Source organism: Eublepharis macularius, chromosome 11 (assembly GCF_028583425.1).
Source record: "Eublepharis macularius isolate TG4126 chromosome 11, MPM_Emac_v1.0, whole genome shotgun sequence".
Lineage (NCBI taxonomy): Eukaryota > Metazoa > Chordata > Lepidosauria > Squamata > Eublepharidae > Eublepharis > Eublepharis macularius.
In genome coordinates this window covers 3,017,059-3,041,241 of record NC_072800.1, presented here as the reverse complement: position 1 = coordinate 3,041,241, position 24,183 = coordinate 3,017,059, and the positions used below count along the sequence as shown (strand labels likewise).

The 24,183-nt window shown below is 45.6% G+C and overlaps 1 protein-coding gene across 2 annotated transcripts in view; it reads right to left on the bottom strand.

Moving 5' to 3' along the window:
* Nucleotides 1-8,919: 8,919 nt before the first annotated feature.
* EPHA5 (EPH receptor A5) overlaps nt 8,920-24,183 on the bottom strand; it is a 294,365-nt gene continuing 279,101 nt past the window's right edge. For both annotated transcript variants that reach the window (XM_054991243.1, XM_054991244.1), the window contains exons 14-16: nt 20,845-21,038; nt 18,409-18,564; nt 8,920-9,025 (exon numbers count right to left, since the gene is read on the bottom strand). In XM_054991243.1, the coding sequence (XP_054847218.1) occupies nt 8,920-9,025; nt 18,409-18,564; nt 20,845-21,038 (456 nt within the window). The remainder of the gene's footprint in view (nt 9,026-18,408; nt 18,565-20,844; nt 21,039-24,183) is intronic.

Genomic DNA, 24,183 nt, shown 5'->3' with positions numbered 1-24,183 from the left:
TCTGTTTTGGGCCTGGTACTTTTCAATATTTTTATCAATGATCTGGATGAAGGATTGGAAGGGCTGCTCATTAAATTTGCTGATGATACCAAATTGGGAGGAGTAGCAAACACCCAAGAAGATAGAATTAAAATTCAACAAGACCTGAATACTCTGGAGAAGTGGGCAGCTGTGAATAGGATGCAATTCAACAAGGACAAGTGCACAGTATTCCATCTGGGCCACAAAAATGAGAAGCACAAATACTGGATGGGGGATACACTTCTGGGCAGTAATATATGTGAAAGGGATCTTGGGGTAAGAGTGGACTGTAAACTAAATATGAGCAGTCAGTGTGATGTGGTGGCAATTCAATCCTGGGTTGTATCAAAGGGGCCATAGCGTCGAAATCGCAGGAGGTCATAGCCCCTCTCTATACTGCCTTGGTTAGGCTGCATCTGGAGTATTGTGTGCAGTTCTGGAGGCCTCACTTCAAAAAGGATGTGGACAAAATTGAGAGGGTCCAGAGGAGAGCGACGAGGATGATCAGGGGTCTGGAGACTGAGCCCTACGAGGAAAGGCTGAGGGCCTTGGGAATGTTTAGTTTGGAGAAGAGGAGGTTGAGGGGGGACATGATTGCTCTCTTTAAATATTTGAAAGGCTGTCATTTGGAGGAGGGCAAGGAGCTGTTCCAGTTGGCAGCAGAGGCTAGGACGCGAAGCAATGGGCTTAAATTACATGCACAAAGGTACCGGCTGGATATTAGGAAGAACTTTTTCACCGTCAGAGTAGTTCAAAAGTGGAATCAGCTGCCTAGGGGGGTGGTGAGCTCCCCTTCACTGGCAGTTTTCAAGAAGAGGCTGGATGAATATTTGTCAGAGATGCTTTAGGCTGATCCTGCACTGGGCAGGGGGTTGGACTAGATGGTCTGTATGGCCCCTTCCAACTCTATGGTTCTATGATTCTATGAAGGCAGCTGTAAGGGCTGTACGGGAGTTCATTACACTTTAGTGTGAGACCTGAGTCACTTCTTTTGGGGAAGTGAAAGAGTTAACTCCCCCTAGCCTGCTGCCACAGCCCTGATGCAGATGGCCCTTCTCCGATCCCCACCTCTATTGCTTTGAAGAAAAATGAGGGGCTTTGGGAGGTCTCAGGTCCTCTCTCCAGTTCTCTCATGTCTTATCTGGCTTGGCTCTGTGCCTCGTGCATTACCAGTCGCTCCGTATGTGCATGCACAATAATAGTAACAACATTCAATGTATATACCACCCTTCAGGACAACTTAACACCCACTCAGAGCGGTTTACAAAGTATGTTATTATTAGCCCCACCACAAACACCCTGTGAGGTGGGTGGGGCTGAGAGAGCTCTGAAAGAACTGTGACTTCAAGCAGAGGAGTGGGGAATCAAACCCGGCTCTCCAGATTAGAGTCCCGCTGCTCTTAACCACTACTCCACACTGCACATTAGTAAGAGAAACCAGGTGCTGACTTGTTTGTCAGGGAAGGATTTGCTTTTTTCCACCCCACTCCCCCATCCATCTCATTTACACACACACTGTAGCATTGCCTTTGGTCACAGGGGTACAAGCAACACTGTTTGTCATGAAGGAGGGGGGGTTAAGAATGCCATTTGCCCACCTCCAGCTACATGCCACTGCAAGGAAGCAGTTTCTCCAGTGCCCGGCTGATGGAAATCGGGAACAGAAACTGGACTCAGGCGTTCTTGTTGAAGTGCACGTGTAATAAACACTACTGAGTGCATCTTCTGAGGCAGGGGCAGACTGTGTGCCCCACATGCAAAGCTTGACATCAAAGAATGGGAAACCGTCAGATATAGACACAGAATATTTTGTAAAATTAGACAGCCTGTACAAGATACAGAGACCCGAGTAGATAGAATACGGAAGGAAAAATGTGCTAAAGATGTTCACCTTCTGACAAAGTGTGGTAACTGTTGCTTATTAAATGTAAATTACCTTAGTAGATGTCCTTCAGTATCTCAAGAAGGGCCCCAAAGGATTTGGTGATACATAACTAAAACATAGAGCGCAGACCTGTGCACATTTAGTCAAGAGTAAGCCACAGTACATGAACGGTGCTTATTCCCAAATATGAGCACATAGGATTACAGGGTTTATTAGTTAGTTAAACAGCAGGAAATACCCAATTGCTGAAAAAGTGAATGTGTATGAAGCACAAGAGAAGGAAGCCGCCACGCAGTGGGTTCTGGGCCGCAGTGGATCCTCTGCTGCCCTACAAATCCTGCAAGACCCTTCCATGCAGGCTTCAAGCACTCCTTGCCTCTGGCCATGTGGCTGTTTTCTCATTTAATCCATGGTTGGTTATGGACACAAGTGAGACAAAATCTTTGTGTATGATCAGCCTGAACAATCAGGGCCAGCTGACTGTCAGCACAATGAGTGTGACACATGCACTGCCACAAAACAGCTCGAGATTCGGGAATGGGCCCCCCCTCCCCCCCCTCACTCAGCATTTAACATTTTGGGGCATTTCCAAGAAACAGCCAACACATCCCAAAACGTGCAAAACAGTATTATGGAAGTTGCAATGCAGAGCAAGAGAGAAAGAAGAATACTGAAAATTCTGGAAGTCACCAAGTGCCAACTTTTACCCAAAGATTTTTATTTTTATGAAAAAATATAAAATTCTGTATCTTTACACTACAAAAACATATACACAGGAAAAATACACAATAAGCATCCAGGGAAATAAATACAGTAATGCTACTTTTTCTCGAGGTTCCAGTCCTGACACAGGAAACAGATTCTTGGCCTGAAACTGAATTGACAGCAGCCCCAATGGCAAAATCTCAACGGACTGGCCTGGCAGCCAGAGTTTTTGTGAACAAAGCAATGCCTTCAGACAAGAAATAATAAATCTCAACACATAAAATTGGAGCTAGAGTGGCCAACGTATTCAAACTTTCTAAGTGATAAGGGCTCTTAAATGTTATATCCAGCATACATATGCTAATATCTTATTTTTTGTTAACAATTATATGAGGAAAGAATAAATAAAGTTTAAAGTCACCCCTTAAACCCATTATAGCAGAGATTGCAGCAAAAGATCATAAACTCTTTCAGTTCCTTTGATGGGTTTTCTTCCCTAGATTTTTTTTAATCTGAAGAGAAACAAACAAAAGAGGAGACTTATAAACTGTAATGCACTTCACACACTTGGAAAACCAGCCTGGGAAGCAACCGCACTGCGTGCTGGGAAGGGGACCTGCTCGAGGTCTGCCTTCCTTCCCCCAAGGAAGCGTTTAATTTTGACCAGTAAAAGTAACCACTGCCAAACAGAACCAGAGCAAACGGACATTCTCACAGTGCTCAAACCCTTATCCACGCTGCTTAGAGAGGGTCAAGCTTTGGCACAAATGTTGAAAGTGACACAGACAGCAGGATTCTGTAGCCCCCCTTAGCCACGGCCACGAGCGAGGAGTGGCTCTGGCTACCGCAGAGCTTCAGCCGACACTCCTTGTCCGCCTCTCCGTGGCTGCTCTGCTGCCCACCCACCCAGCTCTGAAAATCAGATGCCAAATCACCCCAAGGCAAGGGAGCCTGCACGGCCAATCGACTGGGGATCTACCTTGATCAAAGGGGCCGGTCACCACTGGAGTAAACCCGGCAATACTTGCAGCCCAATCCTATCCATGCTTACACAAAGGAAAGTCCCAGTGAGTAAGAGCATTGTGTCCAGTGGGATTCCCTCCAGAGTAAGAATGCCGAGGATCATAGCCTCAACGTCTTTATTATTATTTCCATCCAGCCTTTTGGGGGGGCTCCTGGAGGTGGTTCAGGATTTCAGACGAGCCCTTCCCCCCCCCCCACACACACAACTGCTTCCAACAAATAGTGAAGAGTTTTTTGCAGCTCGCCCCACCCTGAGGATAAAATCTGTGATTTCTCCCACAAACCCTTTTAAAAGTGGCAGGCAACAAACAGGAACCAAATCTGACCTGAAGGAGTTGGCCAGGGGGGCGGGGGCACCAGGCACAGCACGCCTGCTTGAGACGGGTGCATGAAAGGGCCTCGTCTGGAGTGCTGTCTCTAATGTCCTCATTTGCTCCTTGTGGCGGGGTGTGTGTGTGTGCTATAGGATGCTGAGGTTGTGAATGTGTTGGGCAGCTGTGGATTAAAGGTTAACAACGACTGATCATGTGAACAAGCCCCATCAAGAACAATATGCGAAGGAGACTGCGATGAAAGATAAGCACTTCAAGTTCCATTATTTCAATGTGGATATTAAAGATGTGCTCATATCACTCCCATTATGATCAATGTGATTTTAAAAAGTGCTTAACTTGACCTAACTTGTGCCCATCAGTTGCTATTATAAAATGTTAATTAAATAGCATTTTTTTTACTTAGGAAGACCAACTCAACATATCAACAACTATAAAATCTTTTAATGGCACTCCTTTTCTACTATCAATTGAAAAGTAATGACAGCGGGTACAAAGTACACAAATTTATTCAGCTACAGCTGGAAAGTATTAGCACTCTTGAATGGGATAAATCATAACAATGTGTTTTTGTGCACAGGAGGATATTTTATATGGGAAAGGAAGGATTTGTACTGAGATCCACTGCTGTCCAGCAGTTAACTGCAGATTTAAGAGATCAGAGGGAAAAGTGCCAAGGTTAATCTATTAATAAAATCATCTCCAAGTAGAGCAGTTTGGTGGAGAGAAGATTGTAGAATTTCTCCAGAATAAGCAGGCTGTCATTTCTGCTCTCCTATGGGTTATTTTATAAACAACTGCAGGCAGGAAAGTTCAAATAAACCTAAAATGGGTCTCTTGACAGTTCTAATAATGCTATTTATTACTTGAGAAATCAGCTTTGTGCTGCAATTGTTTTGTCTTTTCCCTTTTGTTTAAGGTCTCTTTCTTGCCCAGGCAGCTAACAAAATTAAACATGAAAAACAAGAAATCACATTGCCAGACTTTGTCCAGCTTTCCCTGGCGGCTGGCCTGCTGCTACTCTCATAAAAGTATCGCACACTCGGAAGGGGTGCTCGCTTCTCTCCCCTCCCTCCCATGCTTCCATGTATAGACCTGGTTGGCACCTTGCCAAGGTCAAGCGATGACGGATCTGGGGAAAAGATCTGAATTTCAGAAGGCATTTGTTCAATTCTCCTATTCACCGGCATCTGATCTGTGGTCATGGCCTCCTTTTTTTCCAGTCACGGCCACTTGTTTTTACTCACTGAGAAGTAACTGAGAATTCTTGAAGGAAAGTGGCTTGGAAAGGACTCTTTTCAAATATTAGGTGGCCATGTTGTTCTGCAGAAGAACAGCGGGATTTGAGTCCAACAAGATTTTCAGGAAAAAACTGCAAGAGTCCAGTAGCACCTATAAGACTAACAGCATTTGTGAGAGGATATGAGCTTTCGTGAGTTGCAGCTCACTTCTTCAGATACTTTTTCAGGCTTTGACAGTCATAAACCAGTAGGAGAACATTTTAATCTTCCAGGACATTCCATTTCTGACCTAAAAGTAGCCACCCTCAAACAAAAAAGCTTTAAGGGCAGATTACAACATGAAATGGCTGAACTTGAGTTCATTTACAAGTTCAGAGCCCTGGAAATCCCAGGGCTGAACAGAGACTTTGAATTCTTATCTCCCTATAGATGCAAATTTCTGCTCTAATCAAGCTGCATCAGACCTTCCCATCCTGACGCACTTCTTTGCCTCGCCCCTCCCACCGCCTGACTGGCTCAGGGATCCCCATTCCTGGTATCGAACGAGGGGAGTGCTGGCTCTTGAAAGCTTATACAACCCCAAATCTTGTTGGTTTCTAAGGTGCCACTGGACTCGTTGGTGCTGCTGGGACAGGCTAGGAGCTTTCTCCCTAATTCCTGCTCCCAGGAAAACGAGTCCTCAGAAATGGTTGCCTGAAGTGGTGCTTTGCCCTGTCCCACCTAAGGATTCTATCACTACCTTATTTTGCTCTTTGTGCAGAAAAGTGCTCTGCTCTTCAAACGACTTAATGGTTTTACATTGTATTTGATTGTTTTATTGAAGGCTGTGTTTTTGCATAAACTGCTTTAATGGGTTTTTAAGGCAAAAAGACCAAAGTTGAGTAAATAAAGCCCCCTGCTTCTTTGCATGCCTGGGGATTGCTGCTCCCCTGCTAGACATTCTAAATGTAGAAAGAAAGGTTGAAAGAAAAGGCCCAGAGAAAGGGTCCGGCATGAGAAGGGATGGAACACTCTGTGGCGTATCCACGGCTCCGCCTTATCCTTCTGGAACCTAAACGCAGCTGGGCGTGTTGGCAAAAGATACCCCAAAGGTATAAAGGGTGCTTCATTGCCTAACACTGTCATCCTTAGAGCAGGTCTACATAATATCCTACTCAGATCTATTTTAGGGGGCTTATTTCTAGGATAATGTTCTTAGGATTGCAGCCTAATTGCATTTTGTCTCTTGGGTAATCATCAGCATCCTTATTTCACAACGTTTTTCACTGAACAGTTAGCATATGAAATGTCGGAACTAAACACTGCGGGGGGAAAAGTAGTAGAATACAACAGAGAAAATGTTCAGGGAGCATTTGATCCAGTCTGGAAACCATTTACTCACAACATTTTCAGCCACTGTACTACAATGGCAGTAGCCATGTGCTGGGCGTGGCTGCAGAACATGGTGCCATAGGGCTGCCTGTCCCCTGAAGGGTGCAGGGCTTCCTCCGCTCCCAGCCTCCACCCCCCTGCCACCATTTACCTAGCTGGCAGGGGGGAACGGAAAGGGGAACGAGCCCAGGAGGCAAAATACCTCTTGGGCAAGCCAGCGGTGGGTATGCTCCTGGCAGGGTGCAATGACATCATTTCCAGGAGTGACATCATTGTGCCCACGGCAGGAATGCTCCTGCTTGGGGCTGATTTGGGTCCCCAGCAGGTAAATTCTTAAAGAATCAGCCCTGTGCGAAGCGTGGGGGCATTCCGCTGGCCACAATGGCGTCACCCCTAGAAGTGACGCCATCACGCCAGTGCTAGGAGCGTGTGCTCACTATGTGTGCAAAGATTTTGAAGCAGGCGAGTACCGCCCTCCCCCCTGCTGGGAGGGTAAGGGGCCTGGCAACCCTTCGGCACCATCGTTTTCTTGGGCATTCCCTGAGTGGGCTAGGGAGCAGGTGCTGGGGTGCTCGCTTGCTACCAAGCACTCCCCTCGCCACAGGCCAGAGGGCTCGTATGGTGCCAGTCTCTTCTCCCCAGAATACAGCCATTGGACGCCCCCCACTGAGTCCAGCTCCTGGACGGCGTCATCCCCTGAAAGGGGTGTGCAGGGTCAAGGCAGCACTGCTGGCTGCACCTGGAAGGCGCCCAGGCAGAGGAGCGGATGGACGGAAGCCGCTCCAGGCAGCTCCTGCACTGTGTGAGCTGGAGGCAGCGGCCAGGCTGCTGGGGGGGGGGGAGTCTCCTGCTGCTGCTGCTTCACCCCTCGTGGCAGAGGTGGGTCTCCTGCCTCCCCGGCTGCAGATTCCAGACCGGCTGTGGGACTCTGCCGGCCCCAGTGCCGCTCCGTGTGCTCCAGTGGGCACGCCAGCAGCAACAAGGAAGCCCTGGAAGCGGAGCGGGGGCAGCAGTGAGGCGCCGACCCGTGACCCTCCTGACCCCACACAGCACCTTTTTTCCTTATACTGGGGTACTTAAGAGATTAAGGAGGGAAGGAGAGAGTTAGAACAGGTATGAACAGGCCTACTAAAAACCAACACAATGACACAAATAAAACAAGGTTTTTATACACCTGCCCTCCTTCAGATCCAGACCGTTTTTACCTGCAGCTGTTGTGGGAGTCCCGTGTACTCTGTGCTTTGAAAAGTGAACATTCTGTGCTACTCAAGAGTATAGTTCTGCAGCCTCTACAAAGGAGGCCTATTTGCATATCAGCACCTGCTTTGAGGAGGGGAAAGGAGCCGAGCAAGGCGCTGCCCCCCCCCCCCCAGCTGCTGGAAATCTTAGGCAGCGATTCCTCTGGCTCCTGCGATTTCACTAGTAGTTGCCCACACACTTTAAAGTTCATCTCCACAACTGCAAGTGATAGAATGTTGTGGGTTTGTTCTCCCTCTATGAAAGTGGAGGTGCTCTGGGAGTGGAATTCTGCCCCAGGGAACATATTTGGTGTTGTTATGGAACGCGCACAGCTCTGGTTCCTATGAAACAGGTGCAAAACATGTATGTAGATAGGTAGCATGAAGGGCAAAGTATCCTGTGTCTAGGAGTCTAGTAAATTGGACATTATATACATTATATACGAACCATGTTAATCTCCTGGTTGTTAAAAAAGCATTAAGGAAGAAAAAAGCCACCCTGTATTGCATTGAACATAGATCAAAAACGTTTGTACAGCAATCTCGAGGGTTTCATTGCTGTGTACAGCATTCTTTACACATTACAAAACGAGAAACAGTCTCAGTATTGCTCATCAGTATTCTTCCGTCGACGTCAAAGACTCCGAGAAAACTTCAGTAAACTGCAGCTTTTGCTAAGCCCACAAATGGCTTGAAAGTGTTTCCATTCAAGTAAGTCCTTGGAAGTATTAATACATTTCCAGGTGTTATAAAAGGTGCATGTGTGTGTGTACCTGCGTGCACGCACACACACATTCCAGTACAGTCAAGATACATAGGAGGCTTTGTTGTTGCTGCAGAAAATGGTTAACCTTGCACACAACCGATTCCTGCCTACTCTTCATGCGTGTTGTATTTCCTTCATGAGAATTAAGTACTCCAAGTTAGATTCTAACACTGATTATAAATTACATGGCCGTGGCCAATGATTTTCCAAGGCTTTACAGAAATTGCTGAATTTCTTTCTCTCTCTCTTTTTTTTTATAAAATAAATTTTAGGGCTAAGTTTACAAAGTGCAGAGCTGATCACCTGAAGGAGTGGCATTTAAAAACAAGGGCCAGTGTTACAAGGGCACCATCCCATTCACCAACTGGACCTTAATTTCCTGAAGGCTGTTCATGATCTTCTTCTGGTGCCCAACCAGTGTGATTCCAAGCCGCCTCAAATCCCTGCATGAAGAAAGCACACATTGGTTCCACAAGGTCGACTTATCAGGAAGATGGCTGTACTCGTGCCCATTTTTCCCAAAACAAACCAACCAATAAGATTCCAGTTCTTTCCTTAAAGTGCTTCACAACAGTTGTGAGCATTGCTCGATGTGAAAATCCCCCATACCACCCCCAACAGGAGGCAAGGTCTCCTGCTTCCACTGCAGGATAGTTTGCAAGCAGTGCCCGACAACAAGCCTTTTTCCTGGGCTGCAGATGGCGGTGCCCAAGTCGGAATGCTTCCCCAGGAAAGAAACACTGCATTATCTCTTAGTTCACTGCTGTGCCCCCCCTTCCTCCAAAGACCTCAGGACGATGCCTGCAGTCCCTGCCCACCCCACTCACCTTATCCTTAAAACCTTGCAAAGTAGATTAAGTGGCAAATGGGAGAGTGGCCCATTTGGGTGTCCAGGAGGAGCCTGGATTGGTCCAGAATTGCTCCTGTTTTAGGGCACAGATTCTGTAACAGAAATAATCTGTAATGGGCAAAGTGTCTACGCATGGAGAGGGGAAGAGACCCAGCCTTTCAATCCCTGCATGGACTTGCCAATCCAAACTGGGCTCTCCGCTCTGTTGTTAGTGGTCCAAGAGAAGAAAGGTGGGCTTTCATGCTTGTAATGGAGACTGGTGTTGAACAGCAAAACTGAGGAGGAATTGAAGGTTTAAATCTCCTGTCTCCTTCCTATGTGATCCCTGGAGCTGTGAGCACATTTGCCCGTTTACAGAGAGGCAGAGATGTGTGATCTTCCTCTCGTGAGTCTGTGCCTTTAGTCTAACATTCTAGCCATGAGATCACATTGGCTCGCCAAGGGGACTAGTTCATATGAAACACTGGATAACCTCTACTTGTGCTTCAGAATGACAACTGGAATAATGAAATTATTAAAGAATTAAAATCCCAACCATCAGGTTGCTGCAAAAAATGGCTTGTGTAACAAAATGCAATCTGGCACAGACCTTCAGGCTTAAACAAGCAATCTCATCTCAGACGTGGACCTCCTCAGCCAAGCAGTGCCGTCGGCCTTCTGGGATAGGTTTGTTTTCCAGCACTGACAGACCCCCTCCAGTTCAGTTCTGTCCCCCCTTTAAGTATGGCTCTGCTGTGGGTCCAGCAGTCTACTAAATACCGGGGCGTCTCTTCCCACTCAAAGAACACCAACAACCAAGGGGAAGGTAACACAAAATAAAACAAACCAACAATATTATTCAATTGCAAAACTTCCTCTAAGACTTCAGGTGTAAAGTGCATAATGTGTAGTCATAAATAAGTCAATCATAAATACATCATACAAATGATGTGAGCATTACATTAAATATCATCATTAGAACGTGTCAATTCCAGACAGCAAATTCCAAACATGAATAGTCCAACCGGTACAGTCTTCAGTATACAAGCTGTTATTTTTGGCATTGTTCCGTCAGACCACTACAACTGGTATTAGGATTTGTGTGTGGTGTGACCAATATATGCCCGTGAGGAAGCGTTGTTCGTGAAACAGGGATGGACATTTTGCTGGCGTAGACCCGTAGACTGCTTTGAATTACGACATGCAGTTCCCTTCTACACGGAGGATGGTCTACACACGAAAATAACAGCTTGTATACTGAAGACAGTTGGACATGTTTGGAATTTTCTGTCTGGAATTGACACGGTCTAATGATGATATTTAATGTATTTGTATGATGTATTTATGATTGACTTATTTATGACTACACATTATGCACTTTACACCTGAAGTCTTATAATTATATAGAGGAAGTTTTGCAATTGAATAATATTGTTGGTTTGTTTTATTTTGTGTTACCTTCCCCTTGGTTGTTGGTGGGTCCAGCAGTGGCATTTTTGAGGTGAATGCAGAGTGAGAGGGGCCAGGGAGCCCCAGCAGCAATTTTATGAGACTGTGCTTTTCACTGCAGCATCTCATTTTGTGCGCTGGGCAGCCTCTCCTCTCCTTCCGCCACCCTGTCGTGGGAACTGCTCAGCCAAGGCCTTATCCAAACTTGATGCTGGCAAGCCAAAGGCCTGTGAGATTTTGAACTTGTCTGGTGTTCTGGTGGAACTGAGCTGCTCCCCCTGCGAAGTAGCTACAAGGGCAAACACCGCCACTGCGCACAGGCAGCAGCCCAGCGTCCAGGCGGTGCAGTGGGAGTGTTTGTGCCTTGCTCACATCATGCCTGAATCACGCCCAACAGGTCAGTTTGCCAACATCCTGAGCGGGGAGGGGGGGGGATCTCCTGCCCATTTAATAGAGGCTGGCTGGGATGTTATTTACCAGGTGATGTTATTTACCTCCATGGCACGAAAAGCTTCAACTGTCCATTTCCACACATTCAGCCTCCATTAAAGAGGCAGGACGTTTTGGCAACCTTATCAAAAGGGCACGAGTTCAGGAAAGTGTGCAGATTCTGATTTAAATAGGGATTGTCTTGGACCACAGCAGCAGTCTGGGCTGCTTCAGAAATGCTAGTCCAGGCTTTCTGAGGCCTCTGCCACACCAGTGCATTTGGAGGAATACTTTGGAACGTTTCAGCTGCCTTTAGTAATTCTGGTCTGTTGGGGTCTTTGGAACATCTCTGCTATCCAAGCATGCCTCGTCTCTTCCTTTGCAAACGTGGAGGAACTCAACCAGTTATGTTTGTGAGTGTCTATACATATACGTCAAGAAAATACAAGCCACAATAGAACATACAATGTAATACTGGACTTAATATTGGTTTATGTGGTGGGAGCTCTTAAGGGCTGAGGTGTTCTAAACTACTGTTACTGGTTCTTTAGTACTAATCTTTGCTCAGCCCACTCTGGGTATGTGTGGAGAAAACCTAAATGCTCAAGAAGGCAAGACAGAGGAAGGTTTGGTGGAGTGTCTTAAAATGAAGATGCTGTTCTCAAACGGAGCATGGTCAGCTGCCGGAGTTTCTAGCCTGCTAATACCAGACCTGGGCAGTTATTCCACTGGTGTCCATTAGTTTCACGGACAGGCCTGCTAAGCACATGTGCCTCGTTTCTCTTATTTTACCTACCCAATTCTGCAGGCTTCCCCCTTTCTTATGGTCTTGCCAGCTGTAGGGAGGGACAAGGACCACATAAAGCACTGAAGCTCCCTTCTCTGGAACTCTTAAGCTTTGTTCTTCAAAGCAGCAGACGGCAGGTGGGCCCACATGACTTTAAAAGATGACAAAGCGCGTCACGGGCCTAGATGAGTGAAAGCCCTTCTCCCCGACATGTTGATTTGACCCTTCTATAGGGAGGAACGTCCATCCAGTCAGTCGTGGTAGCCTCTCCTGCCGTCTGAAGCTCTAGAACCTGAATACCAGTTTCTCTTGTTCTATTTTTGGGGGGAAACACAGGCCTTATTCAGTGTCTGCCCTGGTTTTGGAGATCTAGGCAGGTGCTCTCTATTTTCAAGCTTATGTTTGCAACCAAAAGGGCAGTAAAGTTTTGTTTCTTAAAATGAGGAAAGCTGAGAATTGCTGGAAGGTAGTAAACTCTCTTCTGAGCTGCCACTCGGTTCCCTGACACAATTTTTTCATGAAATCATCCAGTCTGCTTATGGAGTAAAGGTCAGCTTTACCAGCAGAGACTCTGCAGTTACCAGTGATATGTGCATGAAATGTTTATCTGCTCTCTTTGTTCATTTCCGATCCAACGTCAGTACAACACTAGAATTCTTCCGGAAATAATTACTGGGTCACAGAAGGAGAATCAAAGAATAAAAAGCAAGAGTTGGTGAACTCTTGACCCCCCCCCCAATTGAGTAAGGGATTTTTTTTTAATAAATTAACATTTATTTTAAAAGAAAAAAACAATTACAATGTAACACAACAGACACATATTTTTTACAAATATTCAGAGCCATTCAACTGGGTGACAAGCCACAAAGTGTTCTGAGATTCAGTGAACACATATCTTTCAAAAGGGAGATGTGAAGAAGTCCACCTTTTGTTGTCAGCCATTAAAGTCCAGCCCAGAATATGACTAAAAGGCCACTTGCATGAGCTAGCTATTCTTGAGGGTTGTTCTGGTAAAGTTATCCTTGCTGGATAAGGGAAGAGCTTCAAAGACACTCAAAGGCCACCAGAGATTGTCCACAAGTTTAGAAAAGGGGTGATTTCTCTCTCTCCAGTGGTAGCAGCCTGATACGCCAGACGAAAGAATGGGTAGAAAACGGGGGATCCATCTCCTTGGCTAGAATTAGGACTATGTGGCAAAATGAACGGTGGAAGAAACAGACGGGCAGGCCTCAGCTGCTGCAGGCCAAACAGTGCCACAGGAGTCCATTTGTTCCAGTTTGTTACCATTTAAAAAGCAGCATGACCGAGAATGCACACTGAGCAGGGTCTTGTTGGCAGACAGGATTCTGACGGGATGAACACCAAGATTTTCAAAATGTTTCGGGTGACCCACATGTTGAGTGAACAGTTCCAGACAACTTCGAGGACTCTGGTTTCTAATTAGCAAGGGGCAGAGTACTGGGCAGGAAGAGTCTTGAATTGGACACTCATGCTCAGAGGCACCCGAAACCGTCACACATTTAAAAATCTTGGTTTGGGGGAAGTATTTAAGATTTGCTCCATCACAGCAGAAATCTGGGCTTGCTTCTCACCGTTTTTCTCTGTTTCTTGGAATGGTCCCTTCTCAACCTGTGTCTTAAAAGCAGGCTGGAATTTCAGGACATGAGAATATTTTGGGAATCAGGAGAAGCATTTCATCCGTTTTAAAGGAGGCTTGGCTCTGCAGCGTGGAGGATGGAACTATTCTGAGATGTTCAGCGCTGATTTTCAAGTAACCCCCCTTCCGTGAGCCCCAGCTCTGGAACAGGATTAAGAGACACACTAACTGAAAAATCTTGTGATATATTAAATTGGAAAAAAGGGGTTAGATACAATCAACTTTTTTGCTGTTGAAAAAGGGAGGGAGGGTTCTCTTTGCCAATCCAAATAGCTATGTTGAGAATCAGGGGGCCTGCATGGAAAAAAGGGGAGGGGAGGGGGGCTGCAGCATGGAGAACTGAGGGAGACTGAGGGAAAAAGCTGACTGGATCCAACTCCCCCCCCCCCCACCCCATGTGTGCGAACCAATTCCTGGATTTCTGGGACATACTGAGGCTGCTCCATGATCTTAGTGTGGAGTTAGTCGGTGTTCCCAGATCCTCAACTGATATTAACTGTGAGAGGTTTTATAAAAATGATCTATACCCGGTGAAGAAGCCATGGCCCAGTGTTCCAAAGACAGCAACTCCTTACCTGGAGTAGTGCCAAAATTTTTGATTTCAAATTAAACTTGGTGGGCTTCCTCCTTGGGGAAAACACCTGAAGAATTTCATAGGAAGACAAAATTGTTTATAAGACTTGTGCAGTTTCGCATGTTTTTTCGTATCTTTATTCTTTCTCCCATGGAAATCTCCTATCATAAACCAGCTATATCAAATGAAACAATGTAAAATGCCTATTTCATTGTACTGTGTGTGTTAAGCTGGGAAGGAGGGAAATGTGTGTGTTTTAGGTGATACAGGTATGTCCCCCAAAACAGATCTGACATTACAGTAAATTTATTAGTCAGATACAGGTTTTCTCAAGACCTGATAATCTAATTTAAAAAGGCAACAAACTTCATAGCCCAACTCACTTAAGTGGTTTGGAAATTCCAGCTTTGACAAGTAAAGCTCTACAACTCCTTGGAGCGCAGAGTTGGTATATATATTGCATAAAAGCATGAGAGAGTTGCATGCTATATTCTTCAGCTGCAACTTTAACATCTGCTGCAGGGCTTGTTAATATTACCCACAATAAAAGCAACGCTGAACTTTTAAAATCCAGGAACAAAAAGTTTGAATAAGAAGATGCTGTTACTCTGTGTTCTTCAGCAGGGCTCATCAATTGTATCGGGTATATTATTCTGATCTCTTTTGTTTTGCTCTGCTGGTTTTGTTATTAGTTTTTCTTATAGGTTTTGGTTTTAATTGCCCTTAATCTTATGATGGATATCAGTTGCTTTCACTGTATGCCAACTTGACGTTATCTGGCATCAAAAGGCAAAGTATACATGCAATAAGAGCTGTGGCAGTTTCTGGACCCTTTACCTAATGTCATGGAAGCCCTGCTCTTAGAAACCACAGATGCACCTTTCACAAGAGTTGTTTAGTATGCTGATTTTGCCATTTAGAGGCAGGTATTTCTTGTATCGGAATACAAAACATGAAGTGTGAATCCGCTTCAAGATCCTGAGCTGCAGAAGTCAGCTGGGCTCACAGGGCATGCATATCCAAGGGCACCCACCCTCCCATTCCAGACAGCAAACACAGGAAAAGAAGAAAGGGGAGGCACCGCCTGTTATTTCCCTCAGACGCTTGCAAGCAATGCTTACAGAGTGGCCATCGTGATGCCCTGGACTTCCTTATGCAGATAAAAACACATTCCAGGCAGGTCCAGCCCTCTGTCAAGGTAAATGTTCCGCTTGGATGCACAAGTCCCATAGAAAGGGAGGGTGGGGAAGGCCTGCCTTTTAACAATTTGTTTGTTTTACTTTAAAATACTAGTAAAGGCTTGAGGAATTCAGGTTCACACAACGGACAGGTTAAATCCCCTCCCCCCTCCGCATGTGGCCCTGATCCCAGTTGGGGTTGCATGTCTACACAATTTATTTTTTACAGACGGACAGAGATCCACCAGTAAGCCTGCAATACCGGGCCATGTGGACTAGTGATCAAAGGCATCCTCAGTTATTTAAAATATTTACATGAGCATTTCAGGACCCGACAGAACCACTTGTGTGTGATGGTGGTGGGTGTCTTGTTTGCTTTCTTCCATCATCCCTATGAATATTTCTTGCTTTTACTTCTATTCTTTCTCCTAGGCTACAGAGTGGTACACTGGAGCCAAGCCAACCCCACAAGGTAGGTAGAGGGGCAACAGCACTGTGTACGCATGTTGCACGAGGCCCAAAAACTCCCCACCCTTTCCATTTTCAAATGTACATCTCATATGTGCAAGCCATGTGCTGCTTCTGCGGATAATACAAACCCCCTCACGCCCCTGCTTGGTGCCCTTACCAGGTTTCCATAACTACATGGTTAGCAGAGAAAATTCCACGTTCCCAAGATATTCTGCCGCATTTGCACCCGAGAACCCACAGCACATATAAAGGTTCGGGAGAGAACATAATACAGGGGCTGGGGACAGAATCGTGGAGAGGGGAAAGCAAACACGCCCGGAGCCTTGCGTTTGGTCCTCTTGAGGCCTGCTTCGGCTATTACCCGAGCACTGGTGCTACTGCTAGGAATCCGTGTCCTACTGTATCGCTTCTCCCTAGGCCCAGCGGCTACGATCAATGGCATCACTATTGAGTGTAGCCAATTTTCAGTGGGAAGCCTCTGAAATTTCTCAGGATGCGGAGTGCATATTCCTAAGCAGTGGTCAGGTTTGCTCAAACCATACTGACAATATAACATACTTTAGCATATTACAAATATACCATATTCTCTCCAGATTATTGATGTCGTTTCTCCCAGAGAATCCTAGGAACTGTTGTTTGTCAAGATTTGTGGAGAACCTGTTAGGTTCCAGCCCCGCTGCCCAGTGAACTATAGTTCCCTGGATAGAAAGACTGACTATTAAGCTAGCGGACATCTGTGGCGTTGCTATGCCTTTAACTGCTGCAGGATTGAAACCTACAGCTGTGCCAGAATAAGGCGCAGCAGAAGGCTTTTGTTTCCTACACATGTGTGAGCCCGATCCCTTCATGAATTCTACTGCTATGGGATCCTTCCTTACCACTAATATACTCAATAAACCACATAAAAGCAAGATCAACCGAAAACAACTGGAATAATTGTTAAGTAAAACAATCAGGGTCCAGGCTTCACTTAATTTCACTTAAGACAGAGAGGACTCCAGTCTGCAGGTTTCATTCGGTCCTGAGGGGTAACACTCCCCCCACCCCCGAATTTTAGCCTCTTGCAAATGTAGATATTTTTAAAAATCTCAATAGGTACTGGACTGGGTGGATTTGATCACGTTTTTGCTTTTACAATTTGGGTTTCCGTGAGCACGAATGAGGCATGGGTTATTTCTCTTTTAAGCTGCACATTGAGATTTCTGAAGATAATCTAAAGAGTTGTCATCCACAGAGAAATACAGCATCAAGTCAAAAGGTGTAATAAGTGCTAAGTACAGATACAAATTACAGGTACATGTTATTAAAGAGAAATGCAAAAAGCCAACAGACCTAAAGCATTTACTATACCAGTTTAGAGTACTTGGTATTCCCCAGGATCAGATCCAACTCAACACAGGCACACATGCAAATATACAGGGCACGCCCAATCCAATCACATATTACTTTCCGGATTACCTTTAAATCACAGAGTTCTCCCAATTCTTGTGTGGACTGGGAGCTGTCCTCCCATGATATAAAAAGACAGTATGAGATTTGTCGCAAATGAGCAAAAAATTTGTAAGAATGTACAATCTTTTTGCATTTGCCTCTTTTAACCTTTAAGACTAAATCACAGAAAGCAAGTCTACATCATCATGTGACTAAGAAGGTGGAAATTAACAACCACAAACTCCCAGCCATGCTGCAGGTTAAATCTGAGCGGTGACAGGCGCTCTGCATTGGAACGGAGGGCTGAGCAGGACCCGAGATTTCACAAGAGAACTGGCAGAACTGAAAAGAATTCATGGACAAAACAGGATCGGGCTGTTTCTGACCACGGCTTCGTCTTTTATTAGACGCAATTTCTGGTCTTTGTTCATGATCTGACACACAACAGCGGGGGCCTGCAGTAATGCCCAGTCAAGACCCTGAGCTGCTTTGCTGGAACTCAGAACAAGGAATTCACGGTTCAGCACAGGAAATGGAATTTGCTCATCTGTTCTGAAGTTCATCACAACTGTGTGGAAAATGGTTAGTATGAACTCGGCTTTGCTTGCCGAGTCAGCACTTGCCTTTTGTGTTCTGGGGGAGGCGACGCAAGAGCATTTTCTCCCGAAATGCCGTCGCTTCTGCTGCTGAAACTTCAGGGTGAGGAACCTTTGTCACATGACAGGGAGGCTAAGGCCAGGACCCCAAATTGGGCTGCAGCTGTTATACTCACAATGCAAAGGCCAATTTATTAGAACAAAAGAAATGATGTAACATCAAGTGTGGTAATCACCATTTCTATTGTCTCCTGGGTGTGTTCGCTTCGATATAGGAAATAAATGATGAGACTTCCTTGGAATCAGAAGACAGAACATTCAAAAATTAAATGTTTCCAATTTTCCCCTACCTTTACTCTCAAACTGGCTTCCAGCCAATAGGCTTCTCCCTTATTTCAGTGAAAATGATCAGGAAAACTACTCACTCCAAGGTCACCTGAGCCACAGCGTCCATGGAACTGTATCCATTTTCCATAAAAATTTCTGTATATCGTCCCATTTTGATGGCTTCCAGCCATTCACCTACAGATCTGTAGACACCATTTCCCAGAGGGCTATGTTCACCTAATAAATTTGACACTCTAGAGAGAGAGAGAGAGAGAGAGAGAGAGAGAGAGAGAGAGAGAGAGTAATTATTTTTAAGTTGCTGTATTTCAGGTAAAAGTTGGTTTTGCACAGAGTAGAGGTAATAGTGGTACAAAATGAACCATCCAATGTTATGATGTTCTGGCTTCTGCCCCTATTATCAGCAGTGATTCTGAAATGGAATTAGGACAGATTTTGCAACAGAACCCTGGCCCTCCCCCTATTGCACGGCTTTTCAGATTGAAATCTGATCTACAGAAGATCTTATGAGCAGTCTAGGAGGAGTTCATAGATTTTGGTGTTTTACTTTTTCTCAGCATTTCCTTGTTGTCCACCTAGACTGTGGTCAATGGAGGGAAATTTCTAATCTACAAAATTCAGGGATTCAAAGTATTTCCAATTGCAAAAATGTATAACCACAGAAATTGAAATATTTTCCTCTTTTGTTTGGGGTCTCCATAGCCACTGTGGAAATGGGGAGGAGTATTCTTTTTTTAATCACTGGGTTCTGCTCCTTGAAGTTTTTGTGAGATACTATGAAAGACTGTTGTCATGAAATCCTTGGATTAACAACGGAACAAATCCTAATGGACATGAAGTAATCACAATAGATACTCTTTAAAAAAAAAAACAGCTGCTCAACTGAAACATCAGAGCAAATAATTTGCACTAAACCACAGACCTAGGCCAGATGATCTGCTCAGCAAAATCTCACTCCTGAATGTGATGGTGAACAAATGTGTACGTGCCTTCCTTGCCCACTTGGCATGCCTATTTGGCTACTGACACCCCAAGACACCCATGCATGAACATTCTCATTTGAAAAGATTTCCCAGAGTTTGTACTTCCAAAGGTACAAGTAAACCATAATCTAGAATTGTTTGTTATTTCCCTGTTCTGTCATCTCAGAGGTTAGCTTCAAAAGCTCAAATACTGTATCCATTCCCATTCATCTGGCACAGCCTCTGAAAACACAGGGAAGTTTGTGGCTATGGTCTGTGGCTGTTCAGAGGTGACTTCAAACTTTGGCTTCTCAGTCTGGTCTACCAGCCAATTACCAGCCTTTTACCAATTCATCCAAATCCTCGACTATTCAAGCTAGCTACAGCTTCCTTAATCATAGTTTAGTGTAGCATAAGGGTGTGCCTTTGGATGAACCCAAGCTGAAATTATTCCCCAAATAAGCTACTTCAGGTTGGACTGGGGAAACACAAAATGATACAAAACACTCCCAACATTCTGGGAGCAAGAGAAATGTATAGCCCAGAACTTTGGAAGTATTTTGGAGAGGCACAGGACTGGGGAACAAAAGACAGGACGTTGGCCCTTTGGAAGAGACAGGCCACAGCTGATGGTCATGTGGACTCAGCTCCCATCCGTGGCCCTTTAAATTTTAAAAAGGGAAGAGAGGGTTTACCATGCTGGCACTGTCTGCTGGAGACCTCCCCCTGCCCCGTTGCCCCACGGTTAGAAATCGACAGACGGGGGCTGGCGGAATCCTGAACTCGTCTGAGGCTTGTGTGCCACCCTGCACAACAGTTCCCCAACTCCCGCCATCAAGAGGGGGAGCTTTTAATTTTTTTTAAAAAAATCAGGAATTGAATAGGATTATATAATAGTATAACAACAGGTGCACCAGGTTCTCTGATTGCTGTTTTTAAGTAATTCTGTATTGCAGGTATTGTTGTGCTCCATTCTGAGTCCACTGCAGGAAAAGCAGACGATGATGATGATGATGATGATGATGATGATGATAGCAGCATGAAATTTTAATAGTAATAGCAATAATAATAATAATAATAAAGTCTCTAGCAGATCCTTCTGTTGCCTTCATGTCTTCAAAACAGAAGGAGCTAAAGGCTTAAATTTTTAAAAAATGAAAGCTGGAAATGCAGATAACCTGGCACATATATTGCTATACTGTTATATCAGTCTAATGCCTTTCAAACGGTGATTAACCCCCCCCCCCACCCCCCGCCAGGAGAGAAAAGAGCATCTTAGTATCCCTAAAAGATGAAATGGGGGCCCTGTTCTGAGCCAGAGCAAATTGCTTTTACTTGTTATTGGCAGCCGCTTCTTGTTTATTTCTCTAAAGCTATGGCTGAAATAACATAATGTAGCTCACCTCTGTGGGTACAAAATCAGAAGGGAAAAAGTCAGGTTGAAAAGAAAACTATTTGGAAACATAAATGGTGGCATTTTATCAGATTAGATAATCCAGGCAGCATTAACGGGCGGGACGTATAACACAAGGGACTGCCACGCAGGCTATGTACCTGCTCGATGCATTCACCAATGTTTTCAGGCTGCTGGGGTTCCGGATGAGCTTGTCCAATATGCAGACGATCTCATCAAACTTGGGCCTGCTGTTCCGGTCCTTCTGCCAGCAATCCAGCATGAGTTGATAGAGAGCAGCCGGACAGTCCATAGGGCTTGGCAACCGATATCCCTCTTCGACAGCTTTAATCACCTAAGTGGAGATGGATCAGACTCTGTCTTCTCTTGATGCAAATTGTGTTCATCAAAGAAGCCGTGGGAACAACAACAGGCAGACTTGCCTGTATGAGACAGCCAAAGAAGGCCCCTTTGCTGGTAGCTTCAGTTCTGCACACCGAAGTCTGAGAAGTTTTATACTTGGGAAAGGACTTAGTGAGGAGAGCTTCTGAAGGAGCTCTGAGTGGTATTAGCCAGCATCAATTCATTAACCGTCTAAAATGTTTGATAGTATTTGTTCTAATTAGAGGAGCTTCAAATGGCAACACACACACACACACACACCACCCTGAACTCATTTTAACACACAAGGCTGCTTTGTACTGAATCAGACCCTCGGTCCAACAAGGCCAGTACCATCTCTTCCGACGGGCAGCAGCCCTCCAGGGCCGCAGGCAGAGGCCTTTCATCACCTCCAACTCGATCCTTTTTGTCTGAAGATGCCGGGGATTGAACCTGGGACCTTCTGCATACCAAGCAGTTGTTCTACCATCAAGCCAAGTCCCTCCCACACGGTGATGCCAGCGAGCTCTGGTTATTTTGCCAAGTTAGTTTTGAGACAGCACAGCACTGGGACCACTAGCACAGGCATACAGGCTCAATCTCCGAGCAGGGCAATAGCCATCTTTCCAAGAGGAAGCTGTAATTAACGGAAGTCGGTTTGGTGTCATGGTTAAGAGGGGCGGGACTCTAATCTGGGGGACCAGGGCTGAGTCCTCTCTCCTTTGCTCGAAGCCAGCTGGGTCACAGCTCTGCCAGAGCTCTCTCACCCCACCCACCTCACAGGGTAATAATAATACACTTTGTAAACTGCTCTGTGTGGGCATTAAGTTGTTCTGAAGGGTGGTATATAAATTGAATGTTGTTGTTGTTGAGAATGGCCATTAGGTTAGGGCCAAAGGAGATGTGACAGCATCCCAGTGGCCACCCAGAGGACACCCCCAGCATTTGGAAGTTATTTAAAAATGCTGCGAGGGCCTGATCCCCCCCCCCCGCAATCTATTCAAGTGCCGCAACAGCCATGGAAAGGGGTGGGGGAAACAATGGTGCAGCATGGTGAAGTGGCATTACAATGGTGACAGTGTCCTTGTGGCAGCCACCGCATCTAATTTGGCCCTTGGATGGCTTTTGAAAAAAGGATTGGACCAACAGGTGGACGAGAGTTCTGTCTACAGCTGTCAGCTATGACGGTGGCATGGAAGCTCCATGCAGAAAGGCGGCAGGTGGGAGGGGCTCTGGCCCAGTTGCAGCTCATCGGCTTTGCGTGCAGGTGGTCCCAGGCTCCATTACCGGCATCTCCAGCTGGAAGGTCAGATACTAGGTGATGAGAGAGACCCTGGAGAGCAGCTGCCAGTCCAAGCAGGCGATGCTGATCCGGGCAGGCGTGTTCGGAATACCTCAGTCTAGACCCTGCAGACAACCAACGGGGGACGTCCTCGCCTTCATACCCGGCTGATGAGTTGCCAGAGGCGCTGCCTGGCCACTTGGGGGGTGGGGAGAAAGCCAAACGAGACGGCCTTCATCAGTTTCAGCACAGCAATTCTTCTTGGTGACGGGAGAAGGTGGGGATTGAACAAAGTGTGTGCTCTACCACCGAGGCACGGCCCTTCACCATGGCAGTAGGCAGAGGATGAAAGCTACATTTGGAACTGAACCTAGACCTGAAAAGATCTGTGCATAACCCAGAACGGGGATAAACTTTTCAGACTGGGAACACATGGCCTGAGACGGACAGAGCCAAGTCCATCCCCTTTTCACGCACCCCAATCCCATCTGTAACCTGGTACTCTGGCAGAGAAAGCCAGCCATGGCCAAGCAGGGCCCGCAGAACCATGGGGGGGCGGGGGGGGAGTAGTAGTAGTAGAGCCATTTAAAGGAGCCGGAGAGGGTTTAGTGTTCCCTTAAGCAGGCTGGGGGTCTTGCTCTCCTTGAATGATTCAAACAGGTAGGTCGCAGGTAAGTATAACCTTGTTCAACCTTAGTAGTAATTTGTTCTTTCTTATTCATTAGTAGGTGTCTTCAAAAAAGAGAATCATCAAGGTTGCAATCAATAACTGGAACAATTATATCCAACCAATGGATGCTGTAATGAGCCTAACGGGAATTGCCAGACTGTTGTCATCCATTTCGTACTCGACTTTATCAAAGGCTCACGAAACACAATTTTACATCCAAAACATCATGAAAACGTTTTCTTATCACCAAGTTGGGAAGGAGCGGGACGGAACTGCAACCCACCTGTTTGAATTATTCTTCCCTCATCAGTTGGACTATTATAAAGACTTTGATGTGTATTTATGATATTTATTGTATCATAGGATACTATTCTGTACTCTTGTTAATATTTGTATTTATTGATATTCAGCATTTTTTGCACTTTGCACTTTCTTATAAAATGTTAAACATTTGTTGCAGCTTGCTTAATTTTTTGCTTCCTATCCTGTACACTTAGTGCTGCTTCTGGTCGGGTTTCCCTTTGTGTTTAGTGGGCAACTTGATTCCAGAGGTTCCCTTCGTTTTCCTTTTGAGTGTCTATTCAGGCTATTTGGGTGGACACAAGGAGGGTTTATTCTGTTAGTGAAGAACTGTGTGGAAAATTAGCCCTCGTGACATTTAAGGATATATAACTATTTAGAAACTACCAAGTTTATGTCCCTGTTTGGAAATCAATATGCTTACAAATTACTCTTCATGCTTATAAAAAAATTCTATTTCTAGTTAAGCAAAAAGCCCAATTCACCTGGTACATAGGATCCTCCTTTGTCAACTCACAACTCGGCCTACGAGCTGGGGAAAGCCTTAGGTGGCAGTGAATAACTTTTGGGAATTCTGAGGAAGTCAGGGAGGCGGCGAGGGTTGCCGGATGTCTCTGCCCAAATATTGGATCCTGGGGAGAGGGGGGGCCCCTCCAGTACTCACATCATGAATGGTCTTGATGGGTGTTCCTGGCCCCAGCGTGATGACGTCACGGAAGTCCGGAAGTGATGTCATCACACCAGGCTGCGCAGGATCCGGTGCCCAAGTCTCTCAGTGGTAGGTCTGTGTGGCTATGGACTGGCAGTGGAGAGCTGGCCTGATGAGACCAGCCCTCCTGGGGGCACCCCTTGATGGGGAACAGAAAG